At 44.1% G+C, this 14,910-nt stretch overlaps 2 protein-coding genes across 2 annotated transcripts in view; both read left to right on the forward strand.

Moving 5' to 3' along the window:
- The first annotated feature begins 676 nt into the window (after positions 1-676).
- On the forward strand, positions 677-5,685 carry SLC35C1 (solute carrier family 35 member C1). Its single transcript, XM_032226641.1, has 2 exons — positions 677-1,852; positions 3,740-5,685. The coding sequence occupies exons 1-2, from the start codon at positions 1,288-1,290 to the stop codon at positions 4,297-4,299; spliced, it is 1,125 nt and encodes a 374-aa protein (XP_032082532.1). The 5' UTR covers positions 677-1,287; the 3' UTR covers positions 4,300-5,685.
- Positions 5,686-14,141: 8,456 nt separating this feature from the next.
- The window catches only part of CRY2 (cryptochrome circadian regulator 2), a 39,149-nt gene continuing 38,380 nt past the window's right edge, over positions 14,142-14,910 (forward strand). Inside the window, exon 1 of the mRNA XM_032208635.1 lies at positions 14,142-14,425. Within this exon, the coding sequence (XP_032064526.1) occupies positions 14,232-14,425 (194 nt within the window). The 5' untranslated portion in view covers positions 14,142-14,231. The remainder of the gene's footprint in view (positions 14,426-14,910) is intronic.

Here is a 14,910-nt window from a genome sequence, read left to right on the forward strand (position 1 = left end):
CTTGCTGTAATTTAATTTTTATTTCAATTTTTCGATCTTTTTCGTTGCGTTGTGATGATGTCACATACGCGATTTCGTCGACCGTGCTTTTGTGGAACGCGGTTTTGACGGGTCACGGTTATTACACTTGCAGCCCATCTCACGGTTGAGGATGACTCTGAAGTTGATAAAAGGAGAATGAACAGATGGAACTCAAGAATCCAGCAACTCATTCTCTATACACCAGCTGCTTCCTTGTTTCCTCTTTTACCTTCTATTTATAGGCAAAAGCAGGAAAGCAAAGGTATCAAAAAAGAGAAAACATGGGCAGATACTGCATCAGCTGCTGGCTAGAGGTGTATTAAGACAAGTTGGAGCAAGAGATCTGCTTATAGGCAGAGGAGTGGGTTTATCAATCATTGTGCAAAAGGGGAACCAAAGACTGGGTGCAAAAGGATGCGGAAAAATGATAGTGGAATGGGAACAGCTGTTTTTGTCCCTGTCTTGCTTAGAAACCCTAACAGATAACCAAGAGAGTAATTGTGGCCATGAGAAATATAGGCAGTGTGCAAATGGATGAGAAATTTGGAAGTCTTTTTTGGTCAGGCAATTGTTGAACAGCCAAGCCCTGCCTTCCGGATGCACTGAACTTGTCCTATGAACTTGCTCCTCACCATCCAAAAAAAGGGAGGGCACTTCGCCTGGCCTGGAGCAAGACTGCGCTAGGGAAGGCTGCTCCATTCTTCCAGTGCCCAAGCGGGGCCCAAAGAGCACCTCAGAGAGAGGGGGAGGGCGAAAACCAAAGGATCGATCGCTTGCTAGCCCCCCAACGTGGAAAGTGGCAACGCTGCTCTGGAGAAATGCGCGCAGCCACGCAAGCAAGCGGTTGATTCCAGCGCTCCCGGACGGGCGCTTCAAGCGGCTCACGGGCTTAGACCGCCAACCGGGCGCGCAACCGAGGTTGTCCCGGGCGAGAAACCCAGAAGCGAGGAGGAACCGCCTCAGCGAAAGCGCGGTATTTTAAAAGCGCGCGGCTGCTTCCGGCAATCGGCGACCGCGGCCCCTTTAAGCGTGGAAAGGCTGGCCTTCTCTGCGCAGGCGGCGCAGCAAGTGGGATGCGCCGCGGGGAGGAGGACTAGGGAAGGAGGAAGCAGACGGACAGGTTTCTCCGGGCGGCTTCGGGGGAGGCCTAAATCCGGAGGCGCACCCGGCGTGAACATCCTCGGGAACGACCTGAGATGCCTTAGCCCTTTGCAACCCTCTGCTCCCTCTCGGCGGGGAGCAGGGCTCCGGCGGAGGCTTGGCAACATGAACCGGGTCCAGCTGAAGCGCTCTGCGATCCTGAAAATGGCCCTCGGCGGTGCGTCGGAGCCGCTTCTCCAGCAGGAGGTGGAGGAGGAAGAGGAAGATAGCGGCAGCAGCAAGGAGTCTCCGTTCCTCTTGCGGGCCGTCCGGATCGCCGTCGTGGTCTGCCTTTACTGGTTCATTTCTATCACCATGGTCTTCCTCAACAAGTATTTGCTGAGCAGCCAGTCGCTGCGCCTGGATGCGCCGCTCTTCGTCACTTTCTACCAGTGCCTTGTGACCGTCCTCATTTGCAAGCTGCTTAGCCTGCTGGCCTCCTGCTGCCCGCGGGGCTTCGTGGACTTTCCCTCCATCCGGATGGACCTCAAGGTCTCCCGCAGCGTCCTGCCCCTTTCCCTGGTCTTCATTGGCATGATCACCTTCAACAACCTGTGCCTCAAATTCGTTGGTGTGGCCTTCTACAACGTGGGCCGCTCCCTCACCACCGTGTTCAATGTGCTCCTCTCTTACTTGCTCCTGAAGCAAACCACATCCTTGTACGCCCTTCTTTCATGTGGGATTATCATTGGTGAGTGGAGCCTTCCCAATGGCCCCAGCGAAGCAATCCAGACTGCCACTTTCCCCACCATGTGGCTTCATCTCCCATTATCCTCAACCAGCCTCACCACTGCTTGGGAATGATGGAAGTTGACATTGTGCACCATCTATTGTGTGCAAAGATTTACTTATTGGGGAATAAGTCCCTTAGAATTCAGTGAGATTTATGCAAGAAAACAAGTGTCAAATGCATCATGAGGCAGAGGAACCTTAATGGTTTGCTTGCAGGACTTCAGTTTAACTGTAGCAACTATAGAGATACTGCTAATATTCTAAAACTGTTTACTCATTTTTATTGGTTATCATGGTGCACAACTCATGGCAGTCAGTAGAGAAGGCTTTTTGCATTACCACTCTTGATTTAATAATTTTTCCTCACAATCCTTGTCTAAAAGTTGCCAAAATCTACTCTAAAGAGCATATTCGTATCCTTTAGAATAGAAAATAAGAGCCACATCCAGAGTGGCTCTAAAAAGAACAGTGCAATCCTATAGAATCTGAGATAGAACCTATCAGATCTCCATTACTGATTGTGAGCGTAGGAGAATGGGGATGCTTGTTAACTAAACATATGGAAAAGGGAAAGCTACACCTCTGTGTATAATAACAAGGCCGTAATAAAAGGGGGAGTTTGTGTTCCCAATTTACAGGGCAAAAACTGAGGGTCAGATGGTCTGGTAAATCTTTCTTGCTCAATAATGCTTGGAATTAAACTAATGTAACATTTTTTGTTTGTTAATATCAGGTGGAAGAGAATTTGATAGAATTGATTCTATTCTAACTTTTATTAGTTTGCTTAAGCTTGCTAACTATTATTATACAATATAGTGGCTTATGCTGGAGAATATGGTTCCACCACAAAACCGCAGTCGACTAAAGTGCGCTCGACGAAACCGCGTACCTGACGTCATCACAGCACGATGAAAAAAGCACGCTGTGAGCGGTAAAGCTAAAATTAACACGTAAACCTAAACCTAACCCCCCCCAAACCTAACCCTAAACCTAATCCTTAACCTAACGCTAACCCTTAACCTAACCCTAAACCTAACCTTAACGCTTAACGTAACCCTAAACCTAACCCTAAACCTAACCCTTACCTTTACGTGAATCGGCTTGCTTTAAAAGCGCTTTTTAAAGCGCCCTTTTTTCTCCGCGGTCGTTGTTGTCGCGCTCCTGATGACGTCAGCGACGCGCTTTAATCGGGCGCGCTTTAGTTGACCGCGGTTTTGTCGTGCCACGGGAGAATATAAAGCTTCACTTTTGTAAAGATAACATACAGCTGTTATGTCTATGGAAATTCTCAGTCACCTAGGTCATAGTTGTCCCAAAGGTGTTTTTTCAAGAGGAAACTGGACTTTCTTGTTTTTCTTTGAAGACATTTTGCTCTGAGCTGAAGAAGTTTCTTGGATAAGAAGCGAAAACAAGAAGGTACAGCTGCTTCTTGAAAAAGCAACTTTGGAATACAGCTATTATGTTTATAGTAAAAAGTTTTTAAACTCACATACACTCTTTGACAGAAGATTATGGAGTGAGGCATCTTAATGAATAGTGATTCAATCTCAGCAAGAGATTTCAGCTCAAACACTGATTGATATTCAGATCTGAGATATTGGGAAATTTCAGGGTTGTAGGCTAGGCTGGATTTTTTTTTAATCCACCAAGAGTATTACGAGTAGCTGGTTGGAGAAATCTGGGAGTTGAATCCACACTTCTTCAAGTAGCCGAGATTGAAAAAAAATAGTCTATTATATCTGAAGTTTTAAAAATTTGCAAATTGTTTTATTTTAGATAGGTATGAGGCTTGCCTCCTACTTTTTGTAGTTCAATCAGTATATTTTCCATCTCTTTTACCTTGCAGGTGGCTTTTGGCTTGGGATAGATCAAGAGGGAGCAGAAGGCACTCTGTCCTGGGCAGGCATCATTTTTGGAATACTTGCCAGCCTGTGTGTCTCACTGAATGCTATTTACACTAAAAAAGTTCTTCCAGCTGTGGATGGCAGCATCTGGCGTCTGACTTTCTATAACAATATCAATGCTTGCGTCTTGTTTTTGCCCCTTTTGTTGTTTACAAATGAGTTCTTCACACTATACCACTTCGATAAATTGGGAAGCATCCATTTCTGGGGCATGATGACTCTAAGTGGGATATTTGGCTTTGCTATCGGCTATGTGACTGGACTTCAGATCAAATATACCAGCCCACTTACACATAACGTTTCTGGGACTGCCAAAGCCTGTGCCCAGACAGTGTTAGCTGTCTGCTATTATGAAGAAACCAAGAGCTTTTTGTGGTGGGCTAGTAACATGATGGTTTTAGCAGGCTCTTTTGCATATACCTGGGTAAAAGGGTTGGAGATGAAGAAGGTACAGCTAGAACCTCTTCCAAAAGCAAATGAAAAAAATGACAATCTGGTCTGAATTCACTAGTCTTGCATTTCGCTCAAGGAATAAAATGAAGTTTAGCTAGCAAGAGATAGCTTAATGTTTCCAGGCAAGCCTAGCCTATGATTACCCATGTAGAAAATAGAAGGCAGGGCGAGATTTCCAATGTACTGCATATTTGTTACAATAATCACTGGAAAAGGATAATTTTTTTACAAGTGATTTTCTTTTCCAAACACCTCTTTAGTAAAGGTGGGGGAGGGAGGGGTGTTCTATTAAAAACAACTTTAAGAAAGTAGGAATAGCTGGGTCCTTGCTCTACTTGCTTGAAGTTATGTGTGTCTTCTGTAGATATGTTTCTTTGTCTCCTCACACATCACACTGAGCTGCCCAGTTTGCTTCCTGGAGAAGCAGGAGAACAATTCTCTTAGATTGCTGGCTCTCCTGCCCTTGTGGGGCAAACAAGTTGCAAGAAATACAGAATTGCAACTTGTCTGGCGAAAAGGTAATCCCAATGCCAGGATTCTCAAGCATTTTTCTGCCAGTGCTTCTCAGCACATTTATCATTCCTCTGGACAGCCTAATTGGAAAGCAACTGAACGAAAGAAAATAGGAAAGGGCATTGAAAGCTCCCTTGGTTTGGTTTCTTCTAGATCTAAATGTCTTTAGGTAGTCAACTATTTTTCCCAGCACTGTTGAAGAAACAGATGTCAATGGTTATTAGTGGACTCTTACAAAGTGAAAGTATCACCATGTTCTTGCTCTTAAAGCTCATTTCTTGGGTGAGTGCATTTGTTTTTGATATGCACTCTCCTTATTAAGAAGGCCTTCTTGGCTTCAGGAGCCAAACTTCATTGGAATGTGTAATTCCATTTGCCTTTGACCTTTGCTAGCGTCCTTACCTTGTTCTCACTTTCCTAATTTTGTGTTGGAAAGCGTAGATCCCCATGGTAGATCTGCAACTGATAAATGTGTTTAATAAAGTGTTGATTTGTTATTTTCAGAATGGCTCTTTGCTTTGTTTGCAACAGTAGAAATGATAGGGAAGTAGAGCAGAGGGCACTGATAATACATTGCCTCCTGACTCACAGGCAAAATTCTTTAAAACCCAACACTGAAGGAGAATTAGTTAAAGAGTTTATTGTCCTTACAGACTGCTTATATTTTTTTCTGGATGCATCAGGTTAGCCACTGTGCTACAAAGACTCTGGGCTTAATGGCCCATTTTCCTGTACGTTACACGTAAACGTTAAACGTAAATTTAAACAATGTACACAAAGGCAAACACAAATATGTATAATCCTCAATTTAATAATGGTCACAAGTTGTGCAGATTATAAAGCCAGGTGACCATGTGACCACACCTAATTTTATGATCTTTTTTGAATCGGTCATTAAGCTGACCCAATCAATTGGATTTTTTTCTGCTGGGATACAAAAGTAAATGTATATTTCTGGCAAAAAAAAAAGTTGTACATTGTGATCATTTGACTACAGGATGCTGCAAATGGCCATAAATACAGACCAGTTGCCAAGTGCTCAGAATGTGACCACGTGACCACTGGAGATGGCAGTCTTTATAACTTTGCAACCAAGTCATAAGTAGCTCTGAGATGGTGTAGAAAAAGAGATGGTGTAACTTTGAACGGTCACTAAGAAACCGGTTGAAAGTTGAGAACTACCATACCTGTATCTCAAAGCAGAAGATTCATTCTAATGGAGGGCTTAGTTTTCAAAACCTGTGGGGTAGTTACACTAGGTTTTTAATTCAGCTTGTCAGCAACTTGGAGCATCAAACCAATTTCAACTCAGTATGAGAGAACTGGAACCTGAATATCATTCTTCCTCCTCATCCTCCTGTATCAGTTGCCTTCCCCTTCAACTGTTTTCCAATTGCTTTTATGTAATGCAGATCATTTCTACTTAACACCTTTGAACTAATTACTGCCTACCATTTCTTGACGTGTTTTCTAGGTCTTTTAAGGTCAGTCTGTACCAGACCAAGAATTATTGCTGCCCAATATGGAACTGTTCATTGTGCAATATACAGTAGTGGGGAAACATATGCATTTCCTAACTTCAATTAATTGAAGAGGCTAGGTTTCCACACTTGTTTGTTCTATATAAAGAGTTTACTGTCTACATGAAGTCCTAAATTATTCATTTAACCAAACAGTAACTGCTTTTGAATGTTTTCTTTTGGGATGAAACTTTATACAAATAAAACCAAGATGAAAAGTAAAGGAGCAAGATAGTAATTCTTTCAAAGCTGAATAAATTGGTCAAAAAAACATACAAGTGTATAAAATCTGACTTTTTCATTAAGAGTCGTGCATTGTTCCCAAGCAACCAGACATGTACAGACAGAATCCAAATATACTTTATCTTGCCACAGTAAACACAGGCAGGAGACTTGTGGGTTTGAATGCCATGAAGACATAATTGAAGCTGAAAAAATTTATTGAGCAAATCAAAAGAATGTTTAACCGCAAAGTATAACACAGGCAATATTTACAGACATATCAATGTAACAAGGCACGGCAACAATCAATAAGAGTGTAAATACTGGGTAAAATCATATCCCTGTGGCTACTATGAATCTTTCCTTATCCCAGCCAATTACAGATGTTTCCATATTCCAGCTGTCATACAGCACCTTTCTCAACCAGGCCTACGCCGAGACTCCCTAAGCAGATTTCTAAAAGCTCATATAATATGCTGCTGCAATTGCTCATCCTTCTAATTTGTTGTTTATGTGTTTGGCCTAATGGTTACTGAAAGTGGCAGTGCTAATTCCTGCACAGCAAGGTGGCTTGGCCTGTAGTGGCAGATCAGCAGATGTGCTAGGCTGCATGAGAAAAGTGGCAATTAGGCAAGGATAGGGGAGGTCGGAGGTCTGCATATTGTACTTTAAAAAAAAAAAAAAGAAGAAGCTGAGGCCTTACCTCGCTGTATTACCCACAAAAAATGCAGAAGAGGAGTATTTTAAACAAAAAAACGGTAATGAAATTTACCAACCTAAACTTTCTTCATAAGAAATGGTGCTTTCCTAATAGCAATACCTAGAGAGCAAGTAATCAGATTTCTGTTCTCTGTTCAACTCTGTGTGTTGAATTAGGGCAGCAACACATTTTCTCGTAATGAGTAATTTGCTCCTGAGTAATGTTTACAATGCATGAAATAGACTCCGAAATGTTTAAAATCTATTTAAATTTGAATTGCCAACTATAATTTTATTTATACTTTAGAAAGAAACCCTATTTAACATAAGAAGTCTTCTTCTGGAAAAAGAAAAAGTGTTATCAACCTGACACAGCCTGAGGCCTTTAAATGAATGTAAACTGCAACTCCCAGAAGTCCATTGACTAGTGCATACTGGGAGTTGTAGTTCAAAAGAACTCTTGATTTCTTTCATAATCAAATAGCAATTGGAACTACAGTATCTCTACCTGTTCAATCTTTTTTATTATAAGCTTCCTGAATTTGTTTCAAATAATATAGAGTGAATGGATTTTCATTCAATGTAAATTAAACCCTGTTGTAGTTTAGTTTGATTTTGATTAAGCAGGCTGCGTGAACCAAGTCATTGTATTATATCAACCACATTTTATACTCTAATAAAAAACTATTATATAAATGAAATCAGCTATGATTTCTAGTAGACAAAGATGTGTGGATCCAATATATTGCTAGGATGAATTCCTTTAACTTGAAAATTAAATTTATAGAAATTAGGGGTTCACTATATCCAGAGGCTTTTAACAGGCTGAACTCTATATTCCCATGAATAGTCTAATTGATTTTTCAGTACATTGAGGATAGAGGATTTAGATCAATGTTTCTCAACCTTGGAGACTCTGTGCTGGCTGGAGAGTTCCACGCATCTAAGAAGTCCATACATCTTAAAATTGCTGAGGCTAAGAAACACTGATCCATATGATCCTTGTGGCCCCTTCCAACTATAATTCTATGATTCTATGACTTAAAGTTAAAAAGCAAATAATAATGCATTTATACCATCTTGGACTGGTGTTATTGACAAGACTTGAAGATGCTGTGAAAAGAAGGGTTAGAAGAGGATATATTACGGTACGGTTATTGACTTTGCCAAGTGAAAAGGTTATCTCAGAAACCAATTGAAGAAACACTATTTTATTAAAACTTGCAAATAAAGAGTCCCCATAAAGTCAACAACTCTCTCATATTTCACTATGAATTAAGTCTGGGCCTAATCAAAGAAGGCAGCAGTCAAAGCAAGGGTGTATAAGGTTAACTGCACTAATCAATACAATCATTAGCTAACAGGAAATTGCAAGAAGTTGATGAGCGAACCCCCTTACCTGAACCCCTGCACCTGCTCTACTCATTCTTTCAAGCCAGTATCCATGCCTGAATATTAATGATTTTTGGCTATCATCTCATTTAACTCACTCCTCCCAACTTGAGACAGACTAGAAGTGGCTGACTGAGCAAACAGATGAAAAGTCAGCCCTGCCACACACATTCCTCAAGCTGTGTGTGCATGTACTGCTGTTTACATCAGAACATTAGTTGATTTCTGAACAACTAGGCTATGAAGAGTAGGTCACAATTAGTGTGGGAAGACAAAGAGGTATATACCTGCTGTTCTCACTCCAGAAAGCCTGCTGCTTTCAAAAACAGTACAGGATGTTGTCTTGCCTTTGTGCTTTCTTGCCCTGCAGAAAAGCAGCTTAAAGGCCATGTTTCCCATGCATAGTCTGACTAGAACTAAAGCTACTTTAAGAAATCCCTTTCCAGATTTCAATTCCTTGCCCTGCTTTATCCACAGAATGGCCTAGTGTCATTCTCGCCCACAGTTCGGCGGAGACTCTGGCTGCCGCCTGGTACTCGGCGGCGTCGGAGTCTCTCGACCGGATCGCGCCACTACGGCCCCTCCGGGTCAGTGGATCCTGGAGACCTCCCTGGTTTACCGAGGAGCTCCGGGAGAAGAAACGCCGGAGGAGGTGCCTAGAGCACCAGTGGAGGTCCGATAGGTCCGAGGCGAACCGAGCACTCTTAACTACCTGCACCAAGGACTATGTCCGAGCACTAAGAACTGCAAAAAGATCATATATTTCAGCCTTGGTTGCGTCCGCCGAGTCACGCCCAGCCGCCCTGTTTAGGATAACCCGCTCCCTCCTCAATAGGAGGGAAGCGGGAGACCCCTTGCAGGGTAGGGCTGAGGATTATGCTCAATTCTTGGCGGACAAAGTAGCTCGGTTTCGATCGGACTTGGACTCCACCGCAGTAGATCCAGCTGAGACACAGGAGGATCACTTGCCACACCAGTTCTGGGTTGAGTTCCAGGACGTTGCCTCTGGGGATGTGGACAGGGCCATTCGAGCTGTAAGTGCCTCCACTTGTATTCTGGACCCGTGTCCCTCCTGGCTGGTTGCCAACTGCAGGGAGGTGACACATGGCTGGATCCAGGCGGTTGTCACCGCCTCCCTTCGGGAGGGGCACTTCCCCGCCGTACTTAAAACGGCGGTGGTGAGACCCCTCCTGAAGAAACCATCGTTAGATCCAGCCATTTTAAACAACTTTCGTCCTGTCTCCAACCTTCCCTTTATCGGGAAGGTTGTCGAGAAGGTGGTGGCCTTTCAGCTCCAACGGGCCTTGGAGGAAGCTAGCTATCTTGACCCCTTCCAGTCCGGCTTCAGACCTGGTTACAGCACAGAAACCGCTTTGGTCGCATTGACCGATGACCTCTGGAGGGCCAGAGATGGAGGCTATGCGTCCATCCTGGTTCTCCTTGACCTCTCAGCGGCTTTCGATACCATCGACCATGGTATCCTTCTGCGACGACTGCGAGAGGTGGGAGTGGGAGGCACTGTTTTGCGGTGGTTCTCCTCCTACCTCTCGGACAGGTCGCAGTCGGTGTTGGTCGGGGGCAGAGATCGTCCCTGAGGCCCCTAACGTGTGGGGTGCCACAGGGTTCGGTCTTATCCCCCCTACTATTTAACATATACATGAAACCGCTGGGCGAGATCATTCGGAGGCACGGGATAAAATACCACCAATATGCGGACGATACGCAATTGTATCTGTCCGCCCCGTGCCAACTCAATGAAGCGGTGGACGTGATGAACCGGGGTCTGGAGGCCGTTAAGAACTGGATGAGTGCTAACAAACTGGTACTCAACCCGGACAAGACCGAGTGGCTGTTGTGCTTCCCCCCCAAGAATTTGGCTAATATACCAACGCTTAGGCTGGGGGGTCAAATTTTATACCCCTCAGATAGGGTCCGCAACTTAGGAGTCCTCCTGGACCCACAGCTGACTTTTGATCACCAGCTGTCAGCTGTGACCAGGGGGGCATTTGCCCAGGTTCGCCTGGTCCGCCAGTTGCGGCCCTACCTAGACCGGGGGGCTCTCACAACAGTCACTCGAGCCCTTGTGATCTCTAGACTGGAATACTGCAATGGGCTCTACATGGGGTTGCCCTTGAAGTGCATCCGGCGACTGCAGCTAGTCCAGAATGCAGCCGCGCGAGTGATAGTGGGCGCACCGCGGTTCGCCCACGTTACACCTGTCCTCCGCGAGCTGCACTGGCTACCTGTTGGTCTCCGGGTGCGCTTCAGGGTACTGATGACCACCTTTAAAGCACTCCATGGTAGTGGATCTGAGTACTTGAGAGACCGCCTTCTGCCGATTACTTCCCTAAATCGACCAATTAGATCGCACAGACTGGGCCTCCTCCGAATCCCATCTGCCAGTCAATGCCGACTGGCGACCACACGGAGGAGAGCCTTTTCTGTTGCTGCTCCGACCCTGTGTAACGAGCTCCCCATGGAGATCCGTACCCTCACCACTATCCAGACCTTCCGCGCAGCCCTCAAGATCTGGCTCTCCCAGCAGGCCTGGGGATAGGCTTCCAATTCACCCGCCCGAGTGTTTGATTGTTGAATGAAAGTTGTGTTTTACTATTTTTTCTTTGTTCACATATTGTTTTGTTTTTGACCTTGCACCCCCCCTCCCCCCCCCCCTGTGGTTGTAAGCCGCCCTGAGTCCCCTCAGGGAAAAGGGCGGCATATAAATCCCAATAAACTACAAACTACAAACTACAATTCTAGTCCATGTTTATTACAAGCCCTAATTGGTGGATTCCCAATCTTCTTTACTTCTGGACTGAATTGTGTTGACATTGTTCCTGTCACTTGAGCTGAAAGGGGAAAAGAACATTTGTCAATTTCATCTGATTAAATCATACGTACTATAAGACAGGTCCATTTTCCACTTTTTCATCTATGTATATATAAACAAAAATTAGTTTTTAAAGGTCCACCTTTCACCACTGACTTACCAATGAGCTGGTGGCAAGTACAAGATGGTATTATGTAATCTTGGCCACAGGAAATTCTTGGTAGCTGATCCTACTGATTAGCCCCTTGTTGCTAGCGCTCAAGATTTATATGACACACATGGAAAGAAACTGCATTTTCGCAGCTATATTTTAGGACCATCTATTGATATCAGGAATGACCTTTTTTCTTGGATGAGTTCTTGTACTTTTAAACATATATTTGACTAGTATGCATTAAAACTGGTAAATGTTTACTTGGCACATAGATGTACAGATCAGCTTGAATCGCACGAATGGTGCCAGAATTGATTAGAAATATGACTCTAGTTTGCAGGGAGGTATCCTCTTCCTATTTTGAATATTGTATTTTCCTCTCTTATTGTGTTAAGAAGCTGCCAAAATGGGCATCAAAAATTAAAGACTCAAGTAATCTGCATGTTTGCTAGTAAATCATACAGGCAGTGTAGATTACTCTGGCTCCAATTTCCTTGAAAAATGTTCCTTAGCCTCTGCATAAAATAGGCTACATTGTTCAGATACCTGTGCCATGCGGAGAAAACAGAAGAGGAGAGAATACATTAGCCAGACAACTATCTGAGAATCATGAGTCAACCACTCTCTCCCCTAAACTGGAGGGATGTGTATCATATATAATGGAATATGCTGTACTGTATTGCCCACGTAGATAGACATATGGATGTAGTAAACCGGGCTTCTGGCTCATATGAGAATCTCTAAATCCTCCACCCATAAGTTTCCTAAGCCTCCCACTGTCCTGAAGAGAACTTGCTTGATATGCTACCACCATTCACTTTATATCTTGATTTGTTTTGTGCAGTCAGTTGGATTTTGACTCCTTTGACTCTTCTCATTAATTATCCTAGCAGGGAGTATACCAATGTGATTTAAAAGTTGTTAGACTAAGAGTTTGGAAACTGTCATTATAGATCCTTTTCTGCAGTGAAAACTCATTGTTTGATTTTAGGCCAGTCACTCTCAGCCCCCACAGCATTTTGTTGGGGGAAGGGGAGAAAAATATGTTCTATTTATCACCTTGAGCTCCTGGAGGAAAGACAAAATATAAATCAAGTAAATACCTCTCAGAATGAATTGGTTGAATCATAAAGAACTTGTTTCTCTCTACATATGTGTATGCATTATGTGCATCATATACATTAATTAAGGTTCCAGAATTTCTCTTGCCCAGCAGGGACTAATTATAATCAATACTGGAACTATAGGAGGAAGTGAAAGACAAATAGTGTTCCAGACAAAGTAGGAGACAGGGAACCCTTTTCAATAATACAGACTACCATTTCATATATGCATAACATTACTATGAGGTCTATTATTATTATTATTTTATTATTATTTATTAAATGTATAGGCCACCCAATCCCGCAGGACTCTTCCAACCTAGTTGCAATCTTATTTATTAGGAAGTAAACAACTCATATTGTAATCAAGATATGAGTTACATTTAGTTTCCTAATCCGGTGCCTTCCAAACCACAAGGAAGATCTATCGTAACTCATTTCCTCAAGCCTTTTTGGAACAGATTGAGGGTACTGATCATAGTAAGACTACAGGATTTTATGATGGCCATAAGTAGCATTTTTAAGATTACATAAATACATGACAGGCAGGCCTACCAATGTAATATCTGAAAACATGATTTTAATGTCATAAACAATATACTTTTGAGGACAAGATGCTGAAGAGTAACAGAAGATCGTTACTTTTAATTTTCATGCACCAGTATCATAAACACAAATTCTTACTACGTACAAGCAGTGGAAATGGAATGTACGGAAAGCACTGGATTGGATTTCTTGTAAAAATCATATTTATGATTTTTTAGGCATACAAACTCATCCAGCTGTGGTTTATTCAACAAATCCTTGTTTAACAGTGTATAAACATAGGGAACTTTAAAGTATTTTTAGGCATGGAACCTATGGGAGAAGACTGAAAGTAACTCCACTTAAAGCAGACAAAGTAATTTATTGGGCACATTTTTCAATAATTTCAAGCATTCCTTTAAGGATAAAACCTAAGACAACTCTGAGACTCCAGAGGGCGCCTGACGCTCCAATCATCCCAGGATCCGTGAGTGAAAGAAAGCCTCTCTGTTGCAAAGCTGCCACATTTGGGCTGCAGAAAACCCGACGTGCGGTTTCTACCTTACGCAAAGGTACACAAAGATTGAATATTCCCTCTGATAGCCATACAGATTTTTTTTCATCCTTGTTCTGATCCGATAGTTCTGCCGAAACAAAAAGGAATGTTTTTTTTTAAAGTGAATAGCTTCAATTCTACCTCAGAACCTCACCCGTGGCACCATTTTAACCCAGTCTTCCCCTTCCTTCTCCTCCTGATAAACAGCGCGCAAACGTGCTACGCCACCCCCGCAGTCCGGGGCTCTTAAGGCCAACCCAGTAAGTTATAGCACTGTGTCAGTGTATGTAGTTCAAGCGGCCAATGAGCTATCGGAGGGAGGGGGGGCGGTGCTGCGCATGCTCACTGGAAGAAGAGCAGCCGCTCGGCAAGTGGCTTGACGCACCGGGAGAGGAGGTGGGCCGGCTTAGATGCCGGGGAGTTGCGGGAGAGTCTAGCTTGCCTTTCCGGAGGTGGCTGCGTCGGCGATGGCTGCTTTGTCCGGTCCGGTCCTTCGGCCGCGCCGCGGCGGCTGCTCCGTCCACTGGTTCCGACGGGGGTTGCGTCTTCACGACAACCCTGCTTTGCAGGCGGCTATCCGAGAAGCGACCTCCGTGCGTTGCATCTACATCTTGGACCCCTGGTTCGCTGCGTCCTCCGCGGTGGGCATCAACCGCTGGCGGTGAGTGGAGTCAGGCGGCCGGTGCTCCTCCTGCGCATCCGCCAAGTTGGAGGGTGGGATGGGGGAACCGAGACCTAGGTTGGAGCGGGTCAGGTTGCTCTGCCACCCGCGCGTTATATGGCACGAGTGTCACGTTCATGCAGCGCAGCCCCTTCCGAATGGAAAGTTCGTGCATAACTCAGCCAGGCTTTTTAGGTCGGTAAAATGAGGATCCAGATGGTTGGGGGCAATACGCTGACACTGTAAACCCCTTAGAAAGGACTGTAAAGCGGTATGCATAAGTCTTAAGTGCCGTTGCTGTGACCGATCTGTTAAAATAAGCGCAGCAATTTGAGAGGGGGTCGAGGGTGCGTCCTGTATGCCGCGATGCAATAGTTTTCCTATTGAATGCAATAATAATGTGAGTAATGGACCCTGCTGCCTTATAATTCCCCTCCTGCCTCGTCTACTGGTCCCTTTTGACCCTCGCTAACTTCTCGCTCGCG

The sequence above is a fragment of the Thamnophis elegans genome, chromosome 1 (assembly GCF_009769535.1).
Source record: "Thamnophis elegans isolate rThaEle1 chromosome 1, rThaEle1.pri, whole genome shotgun sequence".
NCBI classification, from domain to species: domain Eukaryota; kingdom Metazoa; phylum Chordata; class Lepidosauria; order Squamata; family Colubridae; genus Thamnophis; species Thamnophis elegans.

Coding starts and splice junctions, on each gene's coding strand:
- SLC35C1 (XM_032226641.1), top strand. CDS start 1,288: ATGAACCGGGTCCAGCTGAAGCGCTCTGCGATCCTGAAAATGGCCCTC. Junction 1,853..3,739: donor TTCATGTGGGATTATCATTG/GTGAGTGGAGCC, acceptor TTTACCTTGCAG/GTGGCTTTTGGCTTGGGATA.